Raw genomic sequence first — 26,341 nt, forward strand, 5'->3', positions numbered from 1 at the left:
TCTACACCACGATTGTCATTGTCACAGGTGTCACATGAACAAGTGAATGTAGTGAAAGGCAACTTTCTAACCCAATTTCATTGCTGGAGTCAGTATATATATACGTACATATATATTTGTCAAGGTCCAGAGGGACCTTGACAGGCTCGAGAGGTGGGCCTGGGAAGGCCTCACAAAGTTCAACAAGGCCAGCTGCAAAGTCTTGCGTGTGGGTCGGGGCAATCCCAAGCAGGAATGCAGACTGGGCGATGGATTGAGAGCAGCCCTGCAGAGAAGGACTTGGGGATATCAGTGGATGAAAAACCAAGTATGAGCCAGCAATGTGCGCTCGCAGCCCAGAAAGCCAATCGCATTCTGGGCTGCATCAAAAGAAGTGTGGCTACAGGTCGAGGGAGGGGATTCTCCCCCTCTATTCCACTCTCATGAGACCCCACCTGCAGTACTGTGTTCGGCTCTGGGGCCCCCAGCATAAGAAGGACATGGACCTGTTGGAGCAAGTCCAGAAGAGGGCCATGAAGATGATCAGAGAGTGGCTGGAACACCTCTCCTATGAGGACAGGCTGTGAGAGTTGGGGTTGTTCAGCCTGGAGAAGAGAAGGCTCTGGGGAGACCTTAGAGCAGCCTTCTAGTACCTAAAGGGCACCTAGAGGAAAGCTGGAGAGGGGCTTTTTGCAAGGGCACGTAGTGATAGGACAAGGGGTAATGGCTTTAAACTGAAAGAAGTTAGATTTAGATTAGATGAAAGGAAGTTCTTTACTGTGAGTGTGGTGAGGCACTGGAAGAGGTTGCCCAGAGAAATAGTGGCTGCCCCATCCCTGGCCAGGCTGGATGGGGCTTTGAGCAACCTGGTCTAGTGGAAGGTGTCCTTGCCTGTGGCAGGGAGGTTGGAAATAGATGATCTTGAAGGTCCCTTCCAACCTAAAACATTCTATGATTCTATGATTCTCTTTTTCTGGATAGATCTTTGACTGTCTATCCCTTAAACATGAACCAATTCTGCCAGAAACAATCCTGTTTCTGATTAGGGAATCTCTAGTATCACCAACAATGTCTGGATGCCAGAGTTCTCAGATATTTAAAATACACATGTTCCTATGATGTGTATTACTAACGGTGTTAGAGAAAGAGAACAGATTTGAGAACAGACCCACCAGAGCGTTAACAGTGGGTCTGTTGCAACACAGGCATAAGACCTACACATCTGCAGCTGGATTCTCCCCTGGTGTGATTATGTTCCTTCATACCAGCTGAGAATCTGCACCTTTACTCTTGCCATGGATGAAATAAATGAAAAAAATATGTGTATTTAATACTGTTCCAAAATCCAAACTAATGACAAATGTAGTACTTTGAGTAAGACTTTTTCTTCTTAGCAAAAAGACAGCTGTTAGTCAAAGGGTCTGTAAACGATAAATACAAGTCAGCAGGCGCCCTTTGTTTCATTTCACAGACACATGGAAAGTTTTCCTTATCTCCAGGGAGGCATTCCTGAAAACTATCAGTCTGTGGTACTGATAGTGCTAGTCCCTCTTAGAGCTTTATAATGAAAACAAAACAAATAAGATATTCCTGGTAGCTATTTATGCACATATGTTTTTCAAAGATAATTATGAACCGTAGCTGAATTTACAGCAGACTAATGCCATGGGAACTACTGCACAAAGAAAGCCAAGATAAATTCAGAGAAAGGAAGGCAAAGGGCACAAAGATAAACTAAAATGACATAATTATCTGGCAAAGGGTTTTGTCTAGAAGAGGCTCCCTTTAGTGAGAGAAAATGAGTGCTCTACTATTTAGTGCTCTACTGTAATCCTGGAAGATGAACTAAGCATAGATTTTGTACAAGTCTGTGATGCTGTTCCAGGATTGAGTTAGACAGGATTGATCAGACTAAGGGCTAGCCCTGCACCTTAGAGCAGCGCCAGGGAACGTAGTTGGGCTTCTCTAGTTTTGGCAGAATCAATGCCATAATTATGTAAATCCTCTTGTTTAGCTGACCTAGTGCAAATAATACATATGCAAGGCCTATCAGGCAAGTATTTTTACTGAGGATTATTTTACGTAGCAGCTTTTTAGATTTGTATGTGCCATTCAGTAAGAGCTCTCAAAATACTCCTCTTACCGACACAATAATTTACCCTACATAAACACTTCACTTCAGTCCTTACATGAAGTCTCCAGACCCAAAGTACAAGGGAAATAATCTGCTGGCTTGTATAGCACAAAGGCTTGTCTCCTCTTTCAATACTTAGGTCTACTTAGATGCTTTAAATTAGCTGAATTATTATCTGCTGATCTTGTTTAACTTGAGAGAGATGGAAATACACATATACATGTATCTTCTTTGGCTTTTGGGATTTGTTATTTTGAAAAAGACACCTTGATTAATTTTTGAACTGACAAGAAAAAGGAGGAATGAAATCCAAGATGAATCTCAAAGAAAAAGATAGATTGCCATCTTCCACTAAAGTAGGTGATTGGTGATATGGCTCTTACATGCTACAACTTGTAAGTGACTCACAAAAGGCAGATCATTTTTCTCTCCTTTTTGTCCCCAGCTGCTCAGCCTGCCTTAATTAACTACTGCTTTGAATGCAGTTCCCTCTCCTTTCCACACATACTGCCAAAAGACCTCAGCTGAGAAAAAATATTGCATAAAATCTTCTTCCTCTCTTCAGTGATTCATATGCTCATAAACTTATGCCTTGCTCAGATGCCTGCCCTAGATCCCACTCTGGTTTTTGCATTTTAGTCAAATGCCTCAATCAAATGCCCTTTAAGCTCCTGTGTGGCTCTGTGCCACAGATAAAAATATATTTCCCCTATGCACCATCGAGCTTGCTTCCGTTCCTACTTTTTTCTTGCTAACGTCTTGTTGTCATCATCCATTTTTTGTACTCTGATCATTTAGGGCTGGTCTCATAAAAGCTCCCTCTGGTTTTATACCAAAGCTTTTGTCTCTCCTTTCCTAAATGGCATCTGTTTGCGTAACCTCCTCCTAAGGAGATTTACAAGATTTACCATCTAGCCTCTATTGTTGCCTTCTCTATGAAATATAACTAAAATTAAGTAGCAGGAAATACAGTCCGATGGAAGTCAATTTAGAGTTTTCAAACAGGACAGAAGATTAAGCTGAAGCCTAACACAAGGACAAACCTGAGCTGTTGTTTCTTCACCATCCAATTTGCTTGTATTTTAGAAACTCTCATTTCTTCCCAACTTTCCAGACTCATTTTAAATTCCTGCAGTTAATGCTACTCCAGTTTTTCCTTAAGGAAGAGAAGGTTTCTAAGAATTAAATCCTCACGTGGACTGTCCCCCTGCGGGGGACTCAGTAGGAGCTCTCCTACATCATACACACACTTTGCCCAGATTACTTGGAGAAGTCAGAGTCTAGCAGTCATTTACAAAAAGAGGTAACAAAGAACATCAGTATATTGGTTTTCCCTTTCATTCATTCCTAGCTCAGCCTGGCTCGGGACAGACCACCCACGAGGCACTACTCAAGAGACAACTGCTACGGAGAACTATGGTTCAAGAGCTTTCTGAGGCGTAATGCCTACCTTTCATATTTTCTTGCACTGGTGCAATTTATACCTGTCTCCAAGCACAAGGTCATAATATGATCCTGTATGCTTGTGCTATGTTGACTGCTTCTATGTAGTTTTGTGAAGTCTGATGCTATGTAAATAACAGCGTATTCATCCAGGACATGAGCTGTGCCAAATAATCTGCTAATTAGTACAAAATGAGAATCTTCAAGGTTGCACATTATCCTGAGAATTGTTTCCAGTTCTCTTCTAATGTAGGTTTGTGTTTGTGTAGCGCTTGGAAATCCTGTACATGAGGAGCCCAGAATGCTGCAAAACATTTTGACAGATTGTTTTAAAAATCAAAACATTTTACCTGAAGGGCATACTTTGCTTGGGTGGAAAATAACAGATCATTTTCTTACGCAAAACAGCTCTGTGGCATACTGAAGACACATGGAGTTATTCATATGGAAAAAAAAATAAATTTGTGAGTTGAGCATGCTGTGCAGTGCTATTGGAAGGTAGGCATTTACATAGTGCTGTGATTAAAATGTATTTGCATCCCATATGACAGGCGTTTCCATGTCACTAGGATGCCAGCAGTGCTCACATCATCTTGGCTTCTCCCAACATAAGAAATGCAGTCAAGTCTCTATTTGCTTGAATTACATGGACCAGCAGAACATTAACTTTTTCTTCTGCTGACATTACACTGTGCAAGGCAACACTATCCGAGCAAACCTGGGTATGGAATGGATTTAACAGGGGCCAAGTGCTGAAGGGCAATAAGATATTGACCCTGATCCAGGGGAAACACCAGCACACCAAAACAGCTATTGGAGAGTGTAACCTTTTCTCACGTTGCACTCGGGTGAGTACAAGGCAGCTCTTTAAGGAACATAAATAAATGAAAGTGATTTCTTAGGTTAATACACCAATAGTTTGAACATGAAGAGTTGTTTAATACTGTCTACTGAGATTAGTATCTAGCTCAGATGTGGGTCAGAGGAACAAAAAATGACATGCCTTATTCCCCTAAAGAGCCAATAGCTTTTCGTAAAGGAAGATAATTGAGTGAAACTAATGCCTAAAGATAGGTGAAGAAAAAAAGATGAGTGTCAGTAAAAAGTCAAGCAGTAAGTCTAAAATTTCAGGGGATTTAAATATTTAATAAATCAGTAGTCCTCAGCAAGTAATATTGGCAAAGGAGGAGAGCAAACATTCAATCAATAGATCTGCATTCCCTTTCCTACAGTTCTAGCTCTCCTGCGGCCTGTCAAAGACAGGGGACTCAAAACAAAAATCCATAGCACAGTCCTCAGAATTACAGAAATGTTAAGCCAGAGGTCTCACAGATAAAGTTTTAAAAATACATTGAAATTAGCTGAGCAGATAAGGGCCTGAGCTACTCTGTAAGCCCAGTCCAGCTTATTAGTGAACTGAAGCTGCAAACATCAGTAGTGTCGGCTGCATCCAGATTACCAAAAAGTTTAGAAATAATTCTATGTGCAATTTCCAGCCTGTTTCTAGTACATATTTATATTTCTTTTTGTTTGCTTGATACTCTTTATGATGAATAGCTAATATATTTGCACAAGCAGCTGATGCATTTGTTTTAATACTAAGATCATTTTTTCTTCTTATGAAATTTCAGTAAAATATTAGAGTTTCTTTCCAGAAATTATTAAGTTCCAAACAGAAGAAGTATATGACAATACTACCAGCTACTTCTTATGGGAAGAGGTGATTGTGCCTAACTTTGGTTAGTGTACTTGTGATATTTGTACTGGGATAATAATAATAACAACCCTATTACCTGCTGTGTAGCTGAAATACAGTCAGCTTACAGAGACTAAGCAGTCACTGAACAGCATGTTACACAATGGTGAAAATCCCTCATAGCTTCATGGTTTTGTGAATTGTGATCAGTACCCCATAAAATGCAAGAGCAATCGGCATGCATCCATCTAGTTATTCTGTGTGCTGGTCAGAATACTCGTGGTGTTTAGCATCCTTCTGTGGCTGCTAAGATTGACTTTAAAATATCAGCGCTGAAAATCTTCAGGAGATGGTCATGTCTGTATCATTCAGACATCAGGCGATTAGATAGAATTTTTTTAAAAATGCATCTGTTACACTGTTTGGAACTTTGTTTTTTTAAAAAAGTGTATCATCAGGTGATTATAAAAAAAATAGGCACCCTCTCTCTCATAAATAGTCTCACAGGAGATAATGGGACTATTATATAACAAGAATGGTATTACCTCTTAAAAAATGTAAAAGAAGCCAATTTATAATCACAGTTCTAAGGTGGGTGAATAGTATAATCATTGGGATTAGACACGGGGCAAACACTGAGAAATGAATGGAATCATCAAGAATTGATGTGTTGCTTAATTTGGTGTCATCTCTGTCCTCATAACCGCACTGACTTTACTGGCATTACACCAGGGAATCTGGAGGAAACTTGCATCAGGCCTTCATCTAGAATTTTGTTACTTGGCTGAAAATTCAACACCTATTTTGAACTGCTCCTAAGTCTTGGCTGCTTTTCAGTGAGAACCTGGGGCACTTAAAAGCAAAGTCCCTTCCTAAAAATAACAAGACATAGTAATGCATGTAAATGCCTGTACATATTTGCAGAAGAACCTCCTGTTTGCTACATGAGAAAGGTAGCCCAGCAATCACAAAACATAACATTAGGGGAAAAAAAGTACTATTTCAACAATAATTGACAAAGAGACAATCTCACTGTTAGAAAATTCGAGTTGTAGCTATTTACAGTCTTCCAGGCCAGAAACTCCACAAATAAATAGTGTTTGGATTTTGTATTATGTTTATCCTCTTTTACCAAAGCTAAAACCTGGGACTGAATCAGTCACAAAGGATTTGCTGTAAATGAAGGTGCTGAAGGTTTTTTTCTCCACCTGTAAGATGGTGAATTAGTCTTACCAGCACAGTGTCACAGTCCACAGTACATACTCTGTGGAAATAAGAGAAAATAACTGATTAAGGAAAATAAGCAGCGCTGTAGAGAATCAGGATGATAATTCATATTGCTCTCCTTCTGTTAGAACTTTCAGAAGCAAGTGGATGTAAAGGTAAGAAATTGTGGAAAGGATTTGTATTTTGCTGCCAGGAATCTTTTTTAGTATTATATAAGACTGAGAGGGGCATCTTGGATCATCATTTCTAGTTTCCTATTACTACAGGCAACAGTTTAAACTAATCTCTTTCATAAATATAGGAAGTTCTATCTTTGGAGTACAGAGGAGTAGAGAGGACAAAAAATTCTACTGTGAGGCTGTTAAAAACAACACTTTTTCTGAAGCTGCCTTCTGATTTCCTGCCTAAATTTATTCACTGGCTGTTTATACACATTTTTTCTTTTGCCAATATGATTATTAAGCTAAAATAATTCCTTTTTTTTTCTCTCTGGATTACCCCTCCATATTCACAGAGAGCAATCATAGCTCCTCTTTGCTTTCATTTTACAGACAAACTGAAGTCTTTTATTCTTTTCCTGCAAGACAGTTCAATTCTCCCGATCATCCAAGCAACCCACCTCTCTGTATCTGTTCCCATCTGCTTTCAACTTTCTGGAGCACTGTTGGCTGGATTCACTACTTTTGTCCCATGTGAAGTTCATCAGACAGTTTGGCCTGAAACTTCTTTTACAGATCCACAAAAGGTGAGGATGAGGAATAACCCCTTAACGTTGCTAAGGGCAAAATGTGGCATGTAGTGCTTGGTTTTTTCTTTCTTACCTTAGAAGACAGAAATAGCTAAAATAAGAAAGACTGTGTCCTCAGTCAGGCAGAAAGCAGCTTTGTATGTGACTATACCATCCAGGAAGATCAAGTGGGACCTCAACTCTTGAGGCTGCTCTACTTGGTGTAAAATACTTTAACTGAGAAGACAAAAATCCCTTATTCTGCGGGTTGGGACAGCTGTATTCCAGTTCCTGAACGACTGGAAGTTTGTTTATATCAAGTGGAGACATTGAGAAGCAGGAAGGTAGGGTGAGCAAAGGATTAGGCAGCGGGACAAGATTTGGAGGAAGGCGAGAAGCCAGTCAGTAAGGCTGCTTGTTCAGGAGAGCCAGGGACAGCGAGGAACGTGCAGAGGAAGAAAAGAGCTGGGGAGGAAAGAATAATTATCAAGAGCAAAAGACGAAATGATACGAAAATGTTTTGGGGGGAGAGCGATGCTGCTAGAAGATGGCACATGGAATGAAATATCAGTAAGAGTAGAAAAAAATCACTGCATTTAAAGTATCAAATGCTGTGTGATCCCGTTATTCGTAACAGCATCAATGGGCAAATGATGCCATCCCGACACTCTTTGGTCCCATCGTGATAAGCCTTGTATGTATAAACAAAAGGGACAATGGCTCAGGGGGCCTTGACCTTTAAGACACATAAAGTGATGGGTAAGCTTTACAGATAGGAGAGTACAGAATTATAGTGAAGAATTTTCTAGTTACGTGCAGTGAACCCATTTTCCTTTTTTCTTTTCCACAGTCAGTAAGCCAAGTGGTCGACGAGAAAAATCACAACATGATTTCTCTGTTAAGGTGTTGTTCAGAACATAAATATGTCTTGAGAGATATTTGCATAAAAATTGTTTTTAATGAAAATTACTTTTGGTAGATTAAGCTAGAACAGCCACTGTTAAAAAATAAGCCATGTTTCTGAAAGAAATAATTTTAAAGGAAGTGTTAAAAACAGTTTGTCAATTTGCATTGTACTGTTTGATTATTCACATGCTAATTGTATTGTTCCTGCTGTCACATTACCTTCAGCTTGAAGATCAGTCAGAAAAAGAAATTCTGCCCTACCTGTGACAGTCAGACAGTGGAACAAAAAATGCCAGTGAAGTGAGTTGTTGTTTATGGCTATTTTAATCGTAGCAGATTTATGGGATGGGATGATCAACTTTTGAATAAGCTGGACAGCTTTTATTTTCCTTCCTCCTTTAAAGTGTATATGATCATTTTGATTCCTTGTTGCCAGTTCTGCTTGCCATTCCCACTCAACTAAATCCCACGAGGTCAGTGAGATAATTCTCTGAGTGATAAGTAAATATTGAAGCAAATGTTATTACACATAAGGAAGAGAAGCAGAATTATGTTCGTGCTGCCTGTTTTATCCTGGTCTTTCATTTTGCTTTTTTGTTTGACAAGAAAGCTAGTAAATATTTACTGAACAACCTGAAAAATTGTTACATATTTGATAAAAGTTTGTTACGGTTACTAAAACAAATTCTCTGCTGATTAATTCCATCAGCACATGATGTCTCACAAAGTACAACATAATGCTATGTTTAGTTTTCATTTGTGTTTTCAGTACGGGCTGACTATATTTGCACTCCAGTTTCCCTCATGTATGTGTGCAAACATACGTAAAAATATGCATAATGCTATTATTTTTGTTTAAATATCATTTTGTGCAGTCTGGATGTAAGTAAACTGACAGCTGTAAAGAAAGCTTGCTTGTTAAAGGTGTCAGTGCCACGATCTATTGTAATAATTATAACTACAGCTACATAATAGGGTGACACTATCATATAATCTCTTTATAAATTTACAAGTAGAAAATACCATTGCTGGTGATGCGGGGAAATGGCTGTGGACTACAGCTCTCAAAGTAACCTGTATACTTCAGAGCAGGGGTTTGTCCCCTTATGAATATCAAACATTTTTTACAGAATTCTAGGGTGGGTGGTTTTTTTTAAGTTAAGAAAACCTGTAATATTTTATCCAGAACAAAGAGTTGGGTGCATTTATCAGACTCCAGAGCCTTTTAGCTCCTAAACCACCTATTTTTTAAGTTAGTATATACAGTAGCAGAAAGTCAATAGTCAGCATAAAGGTCTTTCCATAGGTGATTTCAGACACCAGTGGGTCAGACAGACAAAAGCGTAGTGAACTTCACTTCAAAGGTTACTTTAAAATGCTCTCCTGATGGATGGGCATCTTGTCAGCCTTGAGAATACGTTCTCTTATAATGCTAGCCCAGAGGAAAGACCAGCACAGCATGTACAGGCAGGTGCTGTGTTTTAGCAGAGTCTTTTCCACCGTTTTCCACTCAGCCCCATTTCCCACCCCTCAGTATTGTGGACAGTGTCTGCGGCTTGTGATGCTTTGCTGAGCAGAGGATGACCTGCTCTACATCCCATGAGTTTGCATGTCTGAAACCAGGAAAACCAAATGAAAAAAAAAAAACCTTTCCGTACAGAATGACTAAGCTCCATGAAAATTAATCTGTAAGGTTTTTTGAACGGAAACAGGGTCTAGTCAGAAAATAAGATTTCTGTTTCCATCAAAAATTTTGGAATTTGTTTTGATTTTACACTGAAACATAACAAAATGTTTCCAAGTTTTCCAATTTCCCCTTTCTTACCACCAAATGAGAGAGAAGATGCACACAAATCATTCCAGAGCTGCCAAGATGTCAAACGAGTACTATATTCATGTAGAATGTAAATTCAGTTTCAAATCCTCGTGCCTACTGTAACCTATACAAGATACATAACCAGAGAATTAGAAAGTTGGTTTCTTTTCTTTTTGTCTGGTTAATACGTCTCTATTATTTGTATAAAATGTAACAGTTTCAACAAAAGCAACATGAGATACTGATCTATTTAATTATTACTTACCTCTGGATATTCTTGCAAGTATTCTAGAGTTGTCCTGTCTCCTTGTCTCCTTATAAAAAAAATCTGTATCCAAAATGGGGGGGGGATCAATTACTCTGCTCTGGCCTTGCACTTTGAACTATTTGGTTTATGTCAAGATCTTTCACAAGTGCAAAATGCTAGTAAAACATTCTTCATTCCCTTTAAACTTTAATGTTTCTTTTTTTAAAAAAAATTAATATGCATTAATTTTACTAAAATTTAAAAAAAGATGGATAAAACTTTCTACTGAGTCTTTTCTGGGTGGATAATAGAGTATCAGCTCAATTAAATTCTTCATCTTTTACTGCCTGTCTTTAGAGGTTACAAGAAGAACTGATTAACAGTTGAAATTTCTAGCTCAAAAATTTTGGCTGAGGACATTTGTAAGATATATTTTTCTTTTTCAAAATTTTCCTTAAAATAAAACGTATTTCAAAAAAATTTCAGTTACAAACCACTGAACTGAGATTTATTGAAGAAGTATGCTCCTTTTTCTAAAACAAAATACGAGCTAGATGGCCAGACAGATTTATTCCTGCTTATCGCTGAGCGAGATATGAGACTAACGTTCATCTGGGGGTGCCTGAGGCTGCAAATTAACCGACCACCAAAAAACTGAGAAAATCTAATAGAAAAACTGGCATGCAGGAAAGCAGCCAGGCACATGCTGACATCTCTACATGTGTGTCTGATGTTTCCACAAAATGTTTCATTTTCAAGAAATCATATTCTTCCAAGGTTTTGTGACAAAAAATGCAAGCAATAACTATAATGCTGGTAAAGGAGTTTCTTTTTCTCTGCTAGATGTTTAAATTAAAACTCATACAATGGCGATTTTAATCAAAACATAATTTTGCGGGAATAAAAGACAGGTTTATTTTATCTATGTACTCGTGGACTAAATTGAGTATGACCATCCTTCCCAAGTTACAAGAAAAAAACCATTCCACACACCTAGCATGCAGTTCCCTTATCTGACATCCTTCTGCCTGTCAGATCTCGCGGCTGTCCTCCGTTAGCCTGCACGCGGAGCCTTGCTTCTGAACCAGCTCGAACAACTTCAGAGCACCCAGGCTTTGTAAGAACAAGGGTCCATTTAGTTCCGTGTCTCATTTCTAACAGAGACCCACAGCAAGTTACAAAGGAAGTGGCAAACCTGTGAATTTACTCAGCTGAGAAACTGAAATAATGCCCATTTATCCTACCACTCTTAGCATGAGAATGTTTTAGATAATTCTACTCATTCCAAGCAAAAAGTGTCCTATAAATTAATGGTTAATGCATCTGAACTCAAGAAGAAATTCAGTACGCGCTCTAGAACGTTAATAGCCCTCCTATACTTTTACTATAGTTCAGCCAATTCCAAGCGTTACTACTATCACCTGGATGGATAATCAAGTTGCCAATGTCAAATAACACCGTACTTTATGAGTCTATATTGTTACCTACACTAAAAAAAAAGTGTCACACTTTTCGTTGACTTTATGTTATTCAGTGCATAGAGTAACATGAATTACTCACCCTGCTCCCTCAAGGAAATAGCCAAATAATAGACTAGCTACCACAGACTGCGCGCACAAAAGATCACAATGCTATTTTCAAGGATAGATGTTGTTTCCACAGGTCAGACGCTGGGGAAACAATGGCCTGGTCTGAGTCTGTGGATACACTACTAGCTAATAAAGGTAAGAAGTAAGTGAAAAAAAAAAAATCTTTTTCTTAAAACGCGTGTCAACCCAGAGGACAAACGTTGCTTGTCAGGTTTTCACGCTGCTCTCCAGTTCAGCTCTCCACGTGCTTTGAGTGGTGTTCTCCACACCAGCGGTGCTGCTGGAGGCATGGGAGCTGCTGGGCTGAAAGGCAGAGGGGGCATGTTTCTCCAAGCTGCAAACACAAGATACCTTCTGGGCAACGCTTAAGGGACGTTTAAGAAGGGAGAAGTGCTCTGCAAGAGGTTTGTTTTATGAAGATAACGGTTGTTAAAACTCTCCGTGTGATGGTTCTGGTTTTCCTGTTTTTAAAAATAAATAACCCACAAACCTTTTCTTAGGTATTCCTGTTACAGAGAAATATCCATGTTGTGCATTGACTTTCAGTCAAACAAAAAATGATTATTTCTAATATATCCAAAGTCACTTCTCCAAGACATCCCATTCTGACTGACCTGAAACCCCAAACCACGTGTAACTCACAAAATTCCCTTGCCCCTGCCCCATTTTCCTGCACCAACATTGTGGCCTGGACCCTGGGGTGCCTTCACACGGTTTCTCGATAGTATTAACTTGACTAACACAACTAAGTTTGGGTGCTGTCACCTTTCTTTTCTAAGAGGTTGTGATTTGGATTAATTTTAAACCAATTTCTTCCGAACAAACCTTTGTTTCATTTTTTTCTCTTAAAAGTGAAAAAAAAATGCCGAACAAAGAAGTAATGAAGAGTCCATCTCTTCATCCAAGTCTTAATCATTAATTGAAAGGAGATGGAAGCGGTATTTAGGCGGGCTAACCTCAGCTCTGAGGGGAGCATACTACCACAATATGACTTAATTACCTACTTGCTTGTTAGACCAAGGGTCGGCCTCAAATCCCTAATTTCCTAGTCACAACAAATCCTCTTGAAGACCAAAATCTCCAGGATCCGCTTTTGACTAGCGTATCAGTGCTAGAGAGACCAAACCACAGCAGGCAGGAATTGGGAACATCCCTCAATTAGTAACTTTGAAAGAATTCTCTTAGTCACCTTATCATTGCTATAGTTTCATCTCCTATTTACTTCTCCCACAACAGCCTCTTAAGACTAACTGCTGGCTGACAGGCAAAACAATATCAGACACATAAGTTACACTCTATATACCACATATATATCTATACGTACACATATGCACACACACGTGTGTATATACATACATATAAACGGCATTAGTTTTCCTCTGCCCGTCATCTTATGCATTTTTCCCCAGATGGTTTGGCAGCTTTTAGGACATTTTTGAAGTCAGAGTTCAGTGAGGAGAATGTGGAGTTCTGGCTGGCCTGCGAGGATTTCAAGAAAACCAAATCCTCCACTAAGATCACCTCAAAAGCCCAAAAGATTTATTCTGACTTTATAGAAGCCGACGCTCCAAAGGAGGTAAATAGTTTTTTGTATGTACTTTGGGTACTGAGGATGGGAATCAAGTGGAAAGTTCAGATCCAAACTTCCAGGAATGACAGAAAATACGATTCAACATGGCTGTACTTCCATTTTCATTCAATTATTTAGCAGGTAGAAAACAGCGTGTGGAACTCTATGAAGCAAACAAAGACCTCTTCTGGTTTATACTTTAAATACATTTTTCACACAGGTTTATCTCACGTTCTGAAATTTCTACTTTAAGATTTAAGGAAATTTATGTTAAATATCATTGGTTTTCTCTAACCATTTTTATAATGCAATAACCACCATTTCCTCCATATTTTAGGTACCAGTACATTCAAATGTTAATGACTGTTTGTTCTTTTGTACAGGTATTTTTGCCACGGTGAAAATCAAAATGCAAAGTTGCAAAAATTTCCATCACAGCTGTCAATTTTATCATTATTTAAAAAATGCTTACTGTGAAGGAACACAGTAAGCATTGCTAATTAATTATTGTTCACATTCTACTCCCTAAAAAACTTTTACACTGATGTTTTTGCCTTCGGTAGTGAGTGTGCTCTGAATGTCCCTGTGTCTTACATATGATTGAAATCCATTTCATTATTAATAAAACCAAAAAATCCTTACAAAATATACAGGGCCAAAACCTAAAATGCTGCTAAGTACCTTCATCTCTAATTTACTCTTCGGTGATTGGTACTTCATAGGATTTAGTTTGGCAAAAAGATGCGATAATCAGAAGCAAGTTTTTCCCTTCTTTTTTTCAGTGATGCCGTCTTTTTAAGAGCCAAGTAAAATTAAGAATTCAGTATGTTAGAAAATGAAGGGATGACCTTCCTGCTTATTTGCATCAGCCAGGCTATTTGGGAGGAAATTCAAATGCAAACTGTGGCCTGCACACGAACAGACCTCAGCTTTCTGATCAAACTGACATTGGGTTTACGTCTCCTTTCTTCCTACAGATTAATATTGACTTCCATACCAAAACCCACATCTCTCAGAATATCTCCGAGCCCACCCTCAGCTGCTTTGATGATGCTCAGAGGTCAGTCTATAGTCTCATGGCAAAGGACTCTTTTCCCAGGTTTCTAAGGTCAGAAATGTACAAGGAACTAGTAAAGAAGCAACAGCACGGAAATCAGAAGAGATGGCTCCCATTTTTGTGAGAAAATACCTGAGGGATTAGGAATTTGTAAATGTCTCCTATTGCAACTCAGTACAGATAATATTTTATTAAAGTGATTGTACAAACCAGATGTAAGAATTGCCTTTTCCAGCTCGTTTTTAAGTACAGTATGCACACGATACTTTCTAATAGCAGTAGAGAAATATTCAAGAAACGGGATGGAATATGCCAAGACATTTGAGCTACCTTTTCAGTAAAGATGTTTCCCATTGATAATTTTTCCAATGCTTGCTTTATTTGTCACAGTGTTTTCACATTTTTAAGCAGAATGTTTTGCTTTTCTGGTTTGCCGTTGATTTTTCTTTACAAGTATGGCCTCAAAAATAAATTCCTTTCAGGGGACTTGAATACAGTTACTCATTCATTCATCATCCTATTTATAATTTGTAAAAAAAATTTAAATCCTCTTTTAAACATGTTTTATACCAATTCAAAACAGAAGAAGTAGAAATATGGTAGATAACACACTATGATAATATTTAATAAATAGGCACCTGCTTTATAACAGATGTTCCTGGCATTCAGAGCAAATAAATATTTCATAATACAGCTGTCTTCAAGATGACTCTCTTCAGTTTTTCTTTGTGTTTATTTCATTTAAATTTTTGTTGAAAAGTCTCATTTATTAATTGTATAAGGCATTTTGGAAAAAACTGAGGAAAAATTCCTTTGTACATTTTCAATAAATAATTCATTTTCTTCGCTTTTCCAAATGTATCAGTGATACTGTCCCCATGCACCCCTGAAGTAGTAATGTCAATAATTATTACCATTTTCAATGAAATACAGGTACGCAGAACAGTAGGCATCAGAGAAACAGTTTTAGGCAAGTAAGCATGTAAATCAGCATTTAGTCATGGTGTTATTTTTCAAACAAGCAAGATGAGATAGGATTCTAGTGCAATCTTCAGGTGTCTCCAAGTGCACACACTGATCTCGTTCATCACTGTTAGAGGGTTGATTGCATATATTTAGGTGAAGGACAGAGCTGTGGCATAATATTGAAAAAAAAATATTTTAAACCACATGGGGCAGGAAGACTCTTCACTATGAAAAATAATTCTAAATACAAGAGACAACAATAAGATTTTTCTAAGAAAAGAAAAATCTTTCATTTTTATATGAATTTGATCCTTTTGATTCTTTTGCTTTTGAGCTGCTCTGAATCTCCAGGAATCTCTCCCTGTTTGGAACTCTGTTCATGCCTGCTACACACCATCATATCCTCTACGCAAAAGATCCTATTTTATCAAACTACACTGAGGAACTAATTCGTTTAGACAATAAAGGGTATTAAGTAGTCTGAAAGCCCCAATACATTGCTTTCGGTTATGTACTTAGGTTAACGTCCTGCCACAGCTTATGTTGGTAGGTAGTTAGGATGGGTGTAAAATATCTGTTCCTTGATACCCATGATCTATTCTATCACCCAGTTTTCCTTCTTGCCCTCTGCATTTCTTTTTCTTTTCTTTCTTCCCCAGTACTAATGGTTAACAGAGCAATGAACACGATCACTGAGGTTGAGCTACAAGGAGGATGTGGGTTTGTTTCGCAGTCCCACAGCTACCATTCATTTTGCAATGATGCTTCAGTGGAAAATTGCAACTTCCGTCTGCAGCGCAGCATTGGCATCCTTTCTGCACCGGGGGATTTCTGCTGGTTAAAGTCGCAGCAAAGACAGCAGTCAGGATTGCTGAAATTACATCATCTACTCAAAAATATAGCAAGTCATTTTCCCTTCTTACAAATCCAATTCTCATTTTCAGAAGAGGAAATTCCCACATGCAGGAAGAAGTGGGATCACGTCACCTTTCTTAGTGGGGCACGTAGAAAGCCAAAAAGTTCTGCTCTATCAATCGTTTGGGAGCTAAGGATAAAAAAGTACCAAGAAAATAGATGTGTGATCATGAAATCTCACAACTCTCCGTGCTCCTTCAAAACCTGCACACTTCTGACTTTACCCCATCACAAGCAGAGCTAGAAAGTGGTAGAAAGATGTCTGCCAGGGATCTCTGATTCCTGAATGCTTGGAGCGAAGCATAAGAAGTTAAAAATATATATAAAATAGTCAAATTTGATAAAAATAATGCATGTTATTATTCTGGTAACTATATAAAAGCATTAGTAGGAAGCATCATATCCACATGGTCTGGCCGATTGTCTATGATCAACAGCATAATTATTGTCAAAAGAGTAGCTCATTCTCAATATTTTTTTTTAGCATTTGACATTCATTTTAATAATTACATAAAGCATCATGAATGGTTTTAACACATTTTGAATTAATTTAGAATGTTTTAAGAAAAAGGCACAGTAATTGAACTTTTAGGGGTTATCACAGACTCAAGTGTAAAGTAGCAGTAGTAATCCTTTTATAACCCCCTAATTAAAACTATGGTAGTTTTAATTAACTAGCAAAGTTAATTAAACTTTTGTTGTTGACCAAGCCTTTCAACATTTTTATTAATTAATCTATTTCAGATGCTGAAATGAGATGAAACTGTGCAAAGTTTAAATAAATGGTCACTATAAATTCATATATATCCAACGATAACTGGATATACGTTCACAATTAATTTTTAAATCCTCAGAGCAGTATCTGGCTATATTATATGCAATCAAACAAAAGAATCTACAGCATATTGAAGCGTTTTGGAGTTTAAGAATCAAATTTCTGAAAACTTCTATAATATATCTTATTATTAAAGCATTATTAAAGGTCCCTTTCGGCAAGTATCTGAAAACACTCGAATGTGAAAGATGGGAGTCAGTAGTCTTTATTTACCTTTATTTTCTACATCTAAAGCTGATGCTTCATACTTCTACACCACCAAAAAAAGGTCACAGCCTAGTATCTGAGCTCTGATAATTTGACATACAAAAAGGCCAGGCACCGAAGTGTGATTTAGAAGATTTAGACTGAACTTTGCCAAAATCCCAAGGCTTTACCAAGGACTTCCAGCATGAGCTTGGCCCAACTGTATAACCTGTTGTGCAGCAGTTATGAAATTGAGAAGTTACCTCCATCTTCCATCAAAATGTAGTATATTTATGCCCTTTAATATTTGGGGAGCATGCAGGCACTCCAGGAAGGCAGGTTCTATGTTCAGGCTTCAGAGTGATCTTTCAGAGCAAAGCCACTTAATATCAGAGTAGTTTCTTCATTGTCAAAGCCACTAAAGTTTGAAAAACCTGGATATAAATTTTGTGGAGAGGGGTCACAACTATTTTCATAACTTTGTACATCACCTACTCCTGTGGAATCTCAAGTGCTAACACATTACCAGAATTATTTATCCCAGTAACAGCTCTGGGTTATGATGGGAAAAGTGAAGACTACACTGTTGTTAATACGGAATAATACATATTCAATAATTATCTTACAGAAGTTACGGTGGAATTTTTAGGGAGGTTTTGGTGTGGGGTTTTTTTTGCTAGCCCATAATAAAAAGAGGAAGAAAATACTGTTGTAGCTAAATAGAAAGCACTCCTAAAAAGTTGAATTAGAAACTACGTTTGCACTCCAAGCCTCCCACTTGCTTTCATTGAAATATAAAAGTGACTATTTGGTCTTTTCCCCCTTCTGTTTACAAGTCCAAGCCAGGCAAAAATCTCAATTCTGAGAAGAATTATTCTTTTTAAAGGATTCAATCTCTTTCAGCACAAAAAAAAAAGTAGATGTACAAAAAAATCCTACGAAATAGAAATGGTCTAAGTAAATGCAAAGTGAAGACCACACTTCTTAAAAAAACCAACCACCCAACCAACCCCACCCCCGCCCCCCAATTCCTGCGTGCAGTACCAATCCTAAAGCTCCAATAGCATCTAGACTCACAGACCCCATCAGATCCATCATGCTCACATCATGACAGGACTGTCCCAGAATTAAAATTCAAGGGATAACAATAAAGTAATAAATAATATATTTATATATTTTCTAGAATACCTAAATATAAAAATAATACGCATATACATAAATATAATGTATGCATAATTAGCCCTCAACACAGGACTGATATCAGGATTGTTCTGAAGAACAAGATCCCAAATTATAGGCAGCCGGGTGTATTTCCAGTGGCAGACAGGGCTCTGTGAGACTCCTACCTAGGTCTTGTCAAAGGTTAAATTCAGCATGCTTCTGTAAATGTTGGAGATGGAGACTCCGTATTTTCTGGTTTGTCAGACTATAATGTAAAAATGTACTTGAACAGACACACATAATCACAGGCTTTGCACAAGAATCTCCTAGACTTTCATTTTGACTCTTCATCCAAACAATAAAGTTCAGAACACAGAATCCCTGAAGCAGCTCCTGCTGCTAAACAAGACAACCATCACGCTAAGAACCTACATAATTTGAGAAGAGTTTTGCACCCATTAATCCATACTGAATAACAGTTTTGCTCATGTACCCAAATACATAAGCCTAATACTCCTCTCTGGTTACAGAGCTGTCGAAGTGGATTTTCAATTAGCAGTTTCCAGTTTTCCTAAGGCATTTTGATTGACGTCGGAGCCGAGAGACCTGTCCCCGTGGCACACTGACAACCTGCTCGTCCTCTCCTCCCTGAGCTCTCTCCAGCCACTGGGCCAGCAGTGCCCTTCTCAAACTAGCCTTATTTTTTAGGTATAAGGTTTCCCTCTTGAGGAGATGCCTATGGGAGATGCCCATCTTGACCCAGTTCAGCTGTTGTAGAGGGTACAGCTTTGGAAACAAAACTCAATCATGGAAAGAGGCAGTAACGGCTTTAACAATTGCTGCAATTTATCCAAACCTGAACGATACCAGTGTGGGCAAACTATTCCAGCAAGCAGCAGCTAGAAAACAATCAGTTTGACAACTTCCCCACATATGCACATCAGAACTGACTCATGACATTTTTGATTTTTGTCTTCTCTTTACACCACACATCTTTAGCAACGTTCCAGCTTGTGTGGAATCGCGTGAATGAAGGCACGTAAGGCAGTGGAAGGGTCCCGGCTCACCTATGTGGGTGTTAGATCAGATGCAAGATAAAATAATCTATCTGAACTAGAAATATAAAATAACCAGAAGTTCTGAAGACTAGAGGCCAAAACCAGCTGGTTTTTTCTAGAAAGACTCCCTGAATTTTGCAGAAGACTACCTGTTATATCTGGACTTTACTGCTATGTCTAAGAAAGGGAAACCTACTATATATAATTTGGCTCTTGCAAAGAATGGGCAGGTAGATCAAATTAATGAAATCAGTATAACATCTTTATTTCTGAAAGACAGTTACACTTTCTATTGCTGGTGGGACAGTACGGATCTGAAAAATGAAGCATAATTTCTGCCTTTGAGTATACTGAAAAACAAGGCTGAAAAAAAAAACCATGAAAAGAGGCACTGTCACATTTGTTGACACGAGTTAAAGGTCTCATGTAGCTCAAGAAGGAGCCCACGTTTGCTAAAGAAAAATGAATTGAGTAATGAAAACAAGATCCCCGTGCATATTCACCTTCATTCAGTAAATACAGCATGATATGCTGTCTCTGCACTGCCTAGGAACTGTAATTGATTGGTACTGTAATTTTGAAAACTTAATTTGAAATACTCATTTAGTAATGGAAAGTATTTTGAAGAAGTGACAAGTGACACTAAAATTATCACTAAAAGCTCTACTTTAAGTATTCTTAGGCTGTTCATTTTGAGAGAAAACACCTCCCAGAAAAGTTTCCTTTCCATTTTTTCCCGAGCTTTTCAACTTCTATAACATTAGGCCTTGGAAATTAGACTCAATGTATTCTTACGCATTTCAGAGGAGGCCCTGGATGCTTCGAACTTTAGTGAGAAAAATGAGACGATACTAGAGCAAATGATTCCCTGCCTTATTTTTTTTATATTGTTGCTGTGGTTTCTATCTGCCATGTTATCATTTTTCTGTCCTAAATGAGACATTGCCTTGTGGGGGTTTTTTTTCTACATTGGATGGGTTTAGTTATTTGCATTTAAAATGAGTAGAGCTAGATTTGTCTCTCAATCCATATCTGTTTCCATTTAGGTTTGCATGTAGGTTATTTTTAGTTCTATGAATAGTTTCCTTACTATGCATAACAGTCCTGGAAAGGCAAACAAAAGCATGTACTCAGTAAAAACTCTAGGGAAACCAGTTTTTCTTAATACAGTGGTTATAACTTGAAGGCTCATAAACCAGAAGAGAAGGGGGGGGGGGGGGGGGGAAGCCTTAAATAAGTTCTGTTTCTTGAATTATTCAAATGTACTATGCTGTCTTCTAAATATGATGCTTTAGCAGAGAAAAGAGGGCAGGAAGAGAAGAAATCATGAAGACGTATGATTTAGTATTTAGCATAAAAAGCTTCTTATTCTTATCTGTGTTGGCAGGAACATTTTCATGCCTGCGCAGCATGGGGAATGTAGCAAGGCAGGACACGGAGAGATTATCCAACTCAGTCTCTCACACTGGTCCATCATCCCTAGGTTGAAGCTTCTTCGCTGAGCTGCACTATACTCAACTTTCAATTCTTCACCAAATTTCAGTGGCAAAACCCCCTTTTATTAAAAATGTATTACCTTTTTCTCCCTCTGAAATGTAGAATAAGTGTATTACGTTAACTACAGGCTACAGAGTCTCTAAACTACCACCACACATAAATAGTGTTATTAATAGTTCTTCTGATGTAGTTATGGATACTTCTGCCACTAACCTAAGCAAATACCCAACATCCAGGGCTCAGGGGGAGTTTCTTCTGAACAGAAAAGGGCTAAAGAATGCAAAGAAATATAAATACTGCAAACTCAAGAAAGCTCATTCTTCACATAATATAACAGGGGAAGCTCCTTTGAAAGGTTGAACTAGTTTGTTATTTAAAACATCATATTCAATAGAGAAGATGCATAGGCAAATTCAGGCTTCAATGGGCTGACAACAGAAAACCTCTGAAATGCTCTTGACGCTGTAAAATGACACTACGTAAACTAGGAGATACCAGATAAAATGCCCCGGACTGACACTATGACACTGCTGCTTGTATTGCTAATATTTTGATAAGTTCCGCACTCTGCCTGCCTGGTCTTTTACCCAAGCTCCTCACCATGAAGGCACTTCTCTTGCTTCAAGTCCATTCTAAATTTGTACAGTGCTATCACTTGTCTTGAAGCACTAGTGCTATCAGCAACTATACAATATGAATAGTTTCAAATTGATTTGAATTTAATTTCCAGAACAAATGGACTGGATTTTGATCTAAAAGCAGTCATTTTGCCTGTTGTAATGAGATAAAATGGCAGTAGTGAAAAGCCCTTGTATTTATTGAATTTCTTACCGGAGCTGAGCCTTTTAGGAGAATAAAATGAAAAATGTGGCTTGTTAAATGGCATAAAAGGGGTTTTTGTGACATGGTATCTTTTCATGTCAAATGGTAAGTGCAACATATTCCAGACTAGACAGACTCATTAATACTGACACCTTTTACAGTCTCAAATGTTTTTCACTGTTGATAGTGAGTCAGTATTGGAAATTCTATATTCTCAGACAGGAACTATTAGAGTAAACTGTACTTGGATCATACTTCATATTTTCTGATATTTATGCCATTTTTCAGTTATTCTTACGCTTTATGTAGATCTCTTTGCAGTGACAATGACATGCCACATTGGAGCTGAATTCTGTTGCCAGGAATACATTGGTTTTCTCAGCAAAATTGCAGTTTTGCCTAAATTTTAAAACAGGAAAATTGGATATTTGAAAAATATGCTTGCTGGTTGCAGTCATTTTTTAATGGTAACTCTCCAAGCCTTTTCTAACATTTTTATTAGGATAAACACTTTTATTTGCCACTCATGACTAGGTAATACATCTGTATTCTGAACTGAAATTAGAATTGGAGGAACGGTAACGAGGGACACAAATGAAGGATTGCAGTTTTAAAAAATGTTCATCTGGTCCCCTAAAAATCTCCACAGGTTTCTGTGAAGTGAATTAATAAAAAAGAATGCTTACCACCATTAGGTACTTTATCCCCTAAAAATGCAGTTTCAGGTCAAATGTACCTATGGATTTAATAATTATGAAAAGAAAAACTTTTGTTTCTTAAACAAAAGGGGGTTTTGTTTTGTTTCCTTTTAGAATGGATGGAAATATGAATTAATTCATACTTCACTGTACTCTGGGAGAAGAGGTTTTTATGCATTGGTGATTGAAGTCCATCAGACAATTCCTATGAATTGTTGCTTACCAAAGTGCTTATGGAAGCATTTCAGTCTATGCCACAAAATTATCTGCTTTTATTTTTTAAGGAAATTGTATCTCACATCTTACTTTTGTAATTAATGTCAATATTATTTTTGTGTTATTATTCATTTTAATGTTAATTATGTATTCAAAATTATCCCAGGAATTGATCTCTTGTTGGCAGTCCATATGAAAAAAGAGAAATGACAAAAGGAATTACAGCCCATTAGAGACCTCCTTTAAGTTCTTCAATTATATTAAAGTTAGGGAAATTCATATGCAAATGAAATCTGCAGACATTAAAAAGGGAGGTGGTACAATGTAATATGCAGAGAAACGGCACAGAGGCAGCAGAATAATGACAGGAAAAAACATAATGAGGTTCAGCTTCATAAATGTTAATCTAATCTATTTAAGGGAAGACAGCTTGAAATGCAGCCCATTGGGCAGGTGATATCTAGTAATATTGTTGAAGGACGTTGTGCACCTTATACTAAGAGCTTGTTATTCAGATGTCTGTGTTGACTCCTATCAAAAACACATTTCAAAGATCTGAACCAATAGATAATATTTATACAGCATTAGGCTTTGGCTACAATGGGGAGTATAGAAATTGAATTCCAGGGGCATGGCCTTGCATTAAGGACAACCCGCTCCACTGAGCTTTGCTTCAAGGATTGAAAGCAGTACATATGGATCTGAACGTACAGGTCCAAATGCAGTCCTAGAATTCAGCACATGTCTTGAACATGACAGTCTGGAACTATTTAGGGCTCATTTCTTTTTCAAAATACTATTAGTATTCACATGGCAGAGAACTGCTCTTCGCCAAAATTTTCATAATTTGGCTTTTTGAAATTGGAGGTACCTCATTTATCTGAAAGATATTAGTGAATTGGCAAGAATGCAGTGACTAGGAAATTAGGGCAACAGATGTTTGATTTATGAAGAAACCTTAAAGAGATGAGCATAAATACAGTGTCTCAGTCAAGGAGATGTGAACCATGTGTGTTAAAGCATGTGTGATTCAAGGAACCAGAGTGATGGGATTACAGCTACACAATACAGATTGAGGCTTTATTAGGAATTTTTCAGTGTTTATCCTGAGGGAAAGGACAGAATTTCCATGAGACGGGATACTCGCTGGAATAATAAATAGATAATCCACCAGAGAAGAAAACCTCACTGGCACAGCAGATGGGCTTCACCACTAAATAATTCTTTTCTGCCCATAGTTCACCTCAGCCGGACACTGACCCCAGCACTACAGCAGACACTGAACACGAAGTTGGTGCTCAATTCCCATACAGCAAAACTGCCCAGGTTTTTTATTGCTTTGACTCCTATGTATCCTGGCATTTTCAGACAAATGTCTTGACATAATTCAGGCACAACTGTCCTTACCAAAGAACTGGAAAATGCTACAGTGGCTAACGTATGGGAGAAGAAAGGGGAAAAATCAAGACAGATATCACATTTAATTTGCTTATTTAGGCAGTAATTTAGGAAAATATTTAAGCTGCTTAACTTTCAGCACCTAAGCAATCTATCTTGAGTAATTATGGCAGGAAAGCACATTGCAAACGTTGGTGTCCTGTTAAATCAGTGTTGGCAGACCAACAGACACAACTACTAGTGTATTTATAGGAGCAATTCAAAGTTCTGCAGGGAGTACTTCTGCAGCACTAAGGGGCATTATCTTAAAATAAAGGCAAGTTTTGTATCCACATCTATTTTACATTATACCTATATTAAGAAAATAGTTCTTTTGACGTGGTAATTTCAGTATCTTATGAAATACTGTGGTACCACCCTGTGGCAGCTTTTTAGATAGCACTGTTGGCATTAAGACAATGTTTTAAAAATGAAACTAGAACAACTAGCATTTGCTCTGATTAGAGTTTTGAGTTACGTTCAGAACCCTCTGCACCCTCCTAGCAATTAGAATACTTTATGGATTTATGGGTCTCTTATAAAACGTGTTTTAGTGAAAGCTGGATATCAGTCTTCCAACACTATTAGAAAATTACTTTATATATATATATAAAAGAACTCACCTGTTCACTCATTCTGAGCCTGGAGTTATGCACGTACTCAAATACTGGTCACAGCTGGGAAGCAAAAAAGACACAACAAGGGAATTTTCTGCCTCCATTGAGGCTGACAGATCAGTGACAGTGTCTCCAACTCCGCGCTCCAGAAACAAAACCAAACTTCTTTTGAGGCACAGCGATGGCAGAAGCCACCACGTAGATGTGTCAGGTAGGACTGACAGCTCCTGTGACCGCATCCCTGTCTGTGCAAGCTCTGGAGGCTGCTGAGAGCAGCAGAAGAGGGAACTAACAGACATGGAAGAGCCCAGGTTGTTCCTGCAGATCTCACAGACCTGCAAAGAGAAGGAGATACGGAGAGGGGATGCAGGGAAGACAGCAGCTTCTGCTGTCATGGTGTTAAGGTTAGAGGAAGGCATGGGAAACTCCAGAGGGCAAACAGGCATGTAACTGAGGTGCCATGGTAAAGATGAGCTTTTGGAAAGAAAACCACAGAAATCCAGATCCTGCTAAATGGACTGGAGACATCAGACCGAAAAAGCATTTATTTTAGGTGACTTGGCTGGGCCAGTAGCTAATTAGCACCTCTGTACTCTTCTGGGTTTGAATCTTTTTAGAGACACCAAAGTATAACAAACAGTACTGTTTTAAGGACCTTTTAGCCTGCTTCTCCCACAGGCATCTTCATCCTCCTTTCCGCATCACTGCAGGAAGCGAGGAGTCTGCTCTTAAACAGGACGTACCATCTGTTTAGACTTTGTGCTTTGGTTTCGGTCCCTCTCAGGGTATTGAAGTTTAGGTACAAATTTATCTCTTACCGCTTTGACTGATTTGAAAACACAGAGCAGGAAGGAGAACTTCTCTTGTTTGAAAATGGTAGTTAACAGGTTGTTGATTGTGTGTACAAGGAAGCTCTGGGTTTCTTCAAATTAATGCCTCAAATTTGAAGCAGCTTGCCACATTCCAGCCTGAACTCATATGTGCTCCTGTTTTGTTCGCTAACTACAAGCATCAGTTTAGTGTCATAAAAATTAAAATCTGGCACAGAATTGAGGCACAAATGAGCCAATTTGAAGCAAGGGCTTATGGCTCTGCAAGGTCCAGTTCTCCTCCAGCATCCTGCTTTCTAGTTTCCAGCTGAAAAGCATTGGGATTATGTATTATGCCTATTGATTAAGTTTGGCAATGACATAGGAAAATGCCAAAAGATCAGATGTTTGGGTCAAGCTGAAGAGAAAGCATAAGGCTAAAATATAAAGCAACAGAAAATGTAAACAAAGGCTCTTACACCCTCTCAAGAACACTCTCTGTTTAGATATCTTCCTATCACACTTTCTAATCTCTCCAAGCAGATGCCTGAGTTACCTCTCTACCTCAGACTCAGATTTAAAAAAATCACAAAAGACTGCCCGCCTGGTGATTAGAGGAGTAAGAACACTTTCTCCTGAAGCAGTCTGATGGATACTAGTGTCTGACAGAATTATCAGATAGGTACTTTTTACTATTTTCTTCATTTTTAAAAGCTACCCTTTAAAAGCACAC

At 38.2% G+C, this 26,341-nt stretch overlaps 1 protein-coding gene across 6 annotated transcripts; it reads left to right on the plus strand.

The window, feature by feature from the left end:
• The first annotated feature begins 407 nt into the window (after window positions 1-407).
• Window positions 408-18,221, plus strand: LOC126041540 (regulator of G-protein signaling 21-like). 6 transcript variants are annotated; one of them, XM_049807363.1, is made up of 6 exons: window positions 408-4,404; window positions 7,031-7,224; window positions 8,338-8,412; window positions 11,823-11,899; window positions 13,174-13,340; window positions 14,312-18,221. In XM_049807363.1, the coding sequence occupies exons 3-6, from the start codon at window positions 8,402-8,404 to the stop codon at window positions 14,513-14,515; spliced, it is 459 nt and encodes a 152-aa protein (XP_049663320.1). In that variant the 5' UTR covers window positions 408-4,404; window positions 7,031-7,224; window positions 8,338-8,401; the 3' UTR covers window positions 14,516-18,221. The 6 variants fall into 6 exon arrangements, with proteins under 6 accessions (XP_049663320.1, XP_049663323.1, XP_049663322.1 ...); XM_049807366.1 differs by having other exon boundaries at window positions 7,064-7,224; XM_049807365.1 differs by having other exon boundaries at window positions 7,068-7,224.
• The last annotated feature ends 8,120 nt before the right edge of the window (window positions 18,222-26,341 follow it).

This window comes from Accipiter gentilis, chromosome 8 (assembly GCF_929443795.1).
Source record: "Accipiter gentilis chromosome 8, bAccGen1.1, whole genome shotgun sequence".
Classification (NCBI taxonomy): domain Eukaryota; kingdom Metazoa; phylum Chordata; class Aves; order Accipitriformes; family Accipitridae; genus Astur; species Astur gentilis.

Excerpts from the sequence above, each read along its gene's own strand:
- LOC126041540 (XM_049807364.1), top strand. Across the intron at positions 11,900-13,173 it reads TACACTACTAGCTAATAAAG|ATGGTTTGGCAGCTTTTAGG; the intron begins GTAAGAAGTAAG and ends ATTTTTCCCCAG. Across the intron at positions 13,341-14,311 it reads AAGCCGACGCTCCAAAGGAG|ATTAATATTGACTTCCATAC; the intron begins GTAAATAGTTTT and ends TTCTTCCTACAG.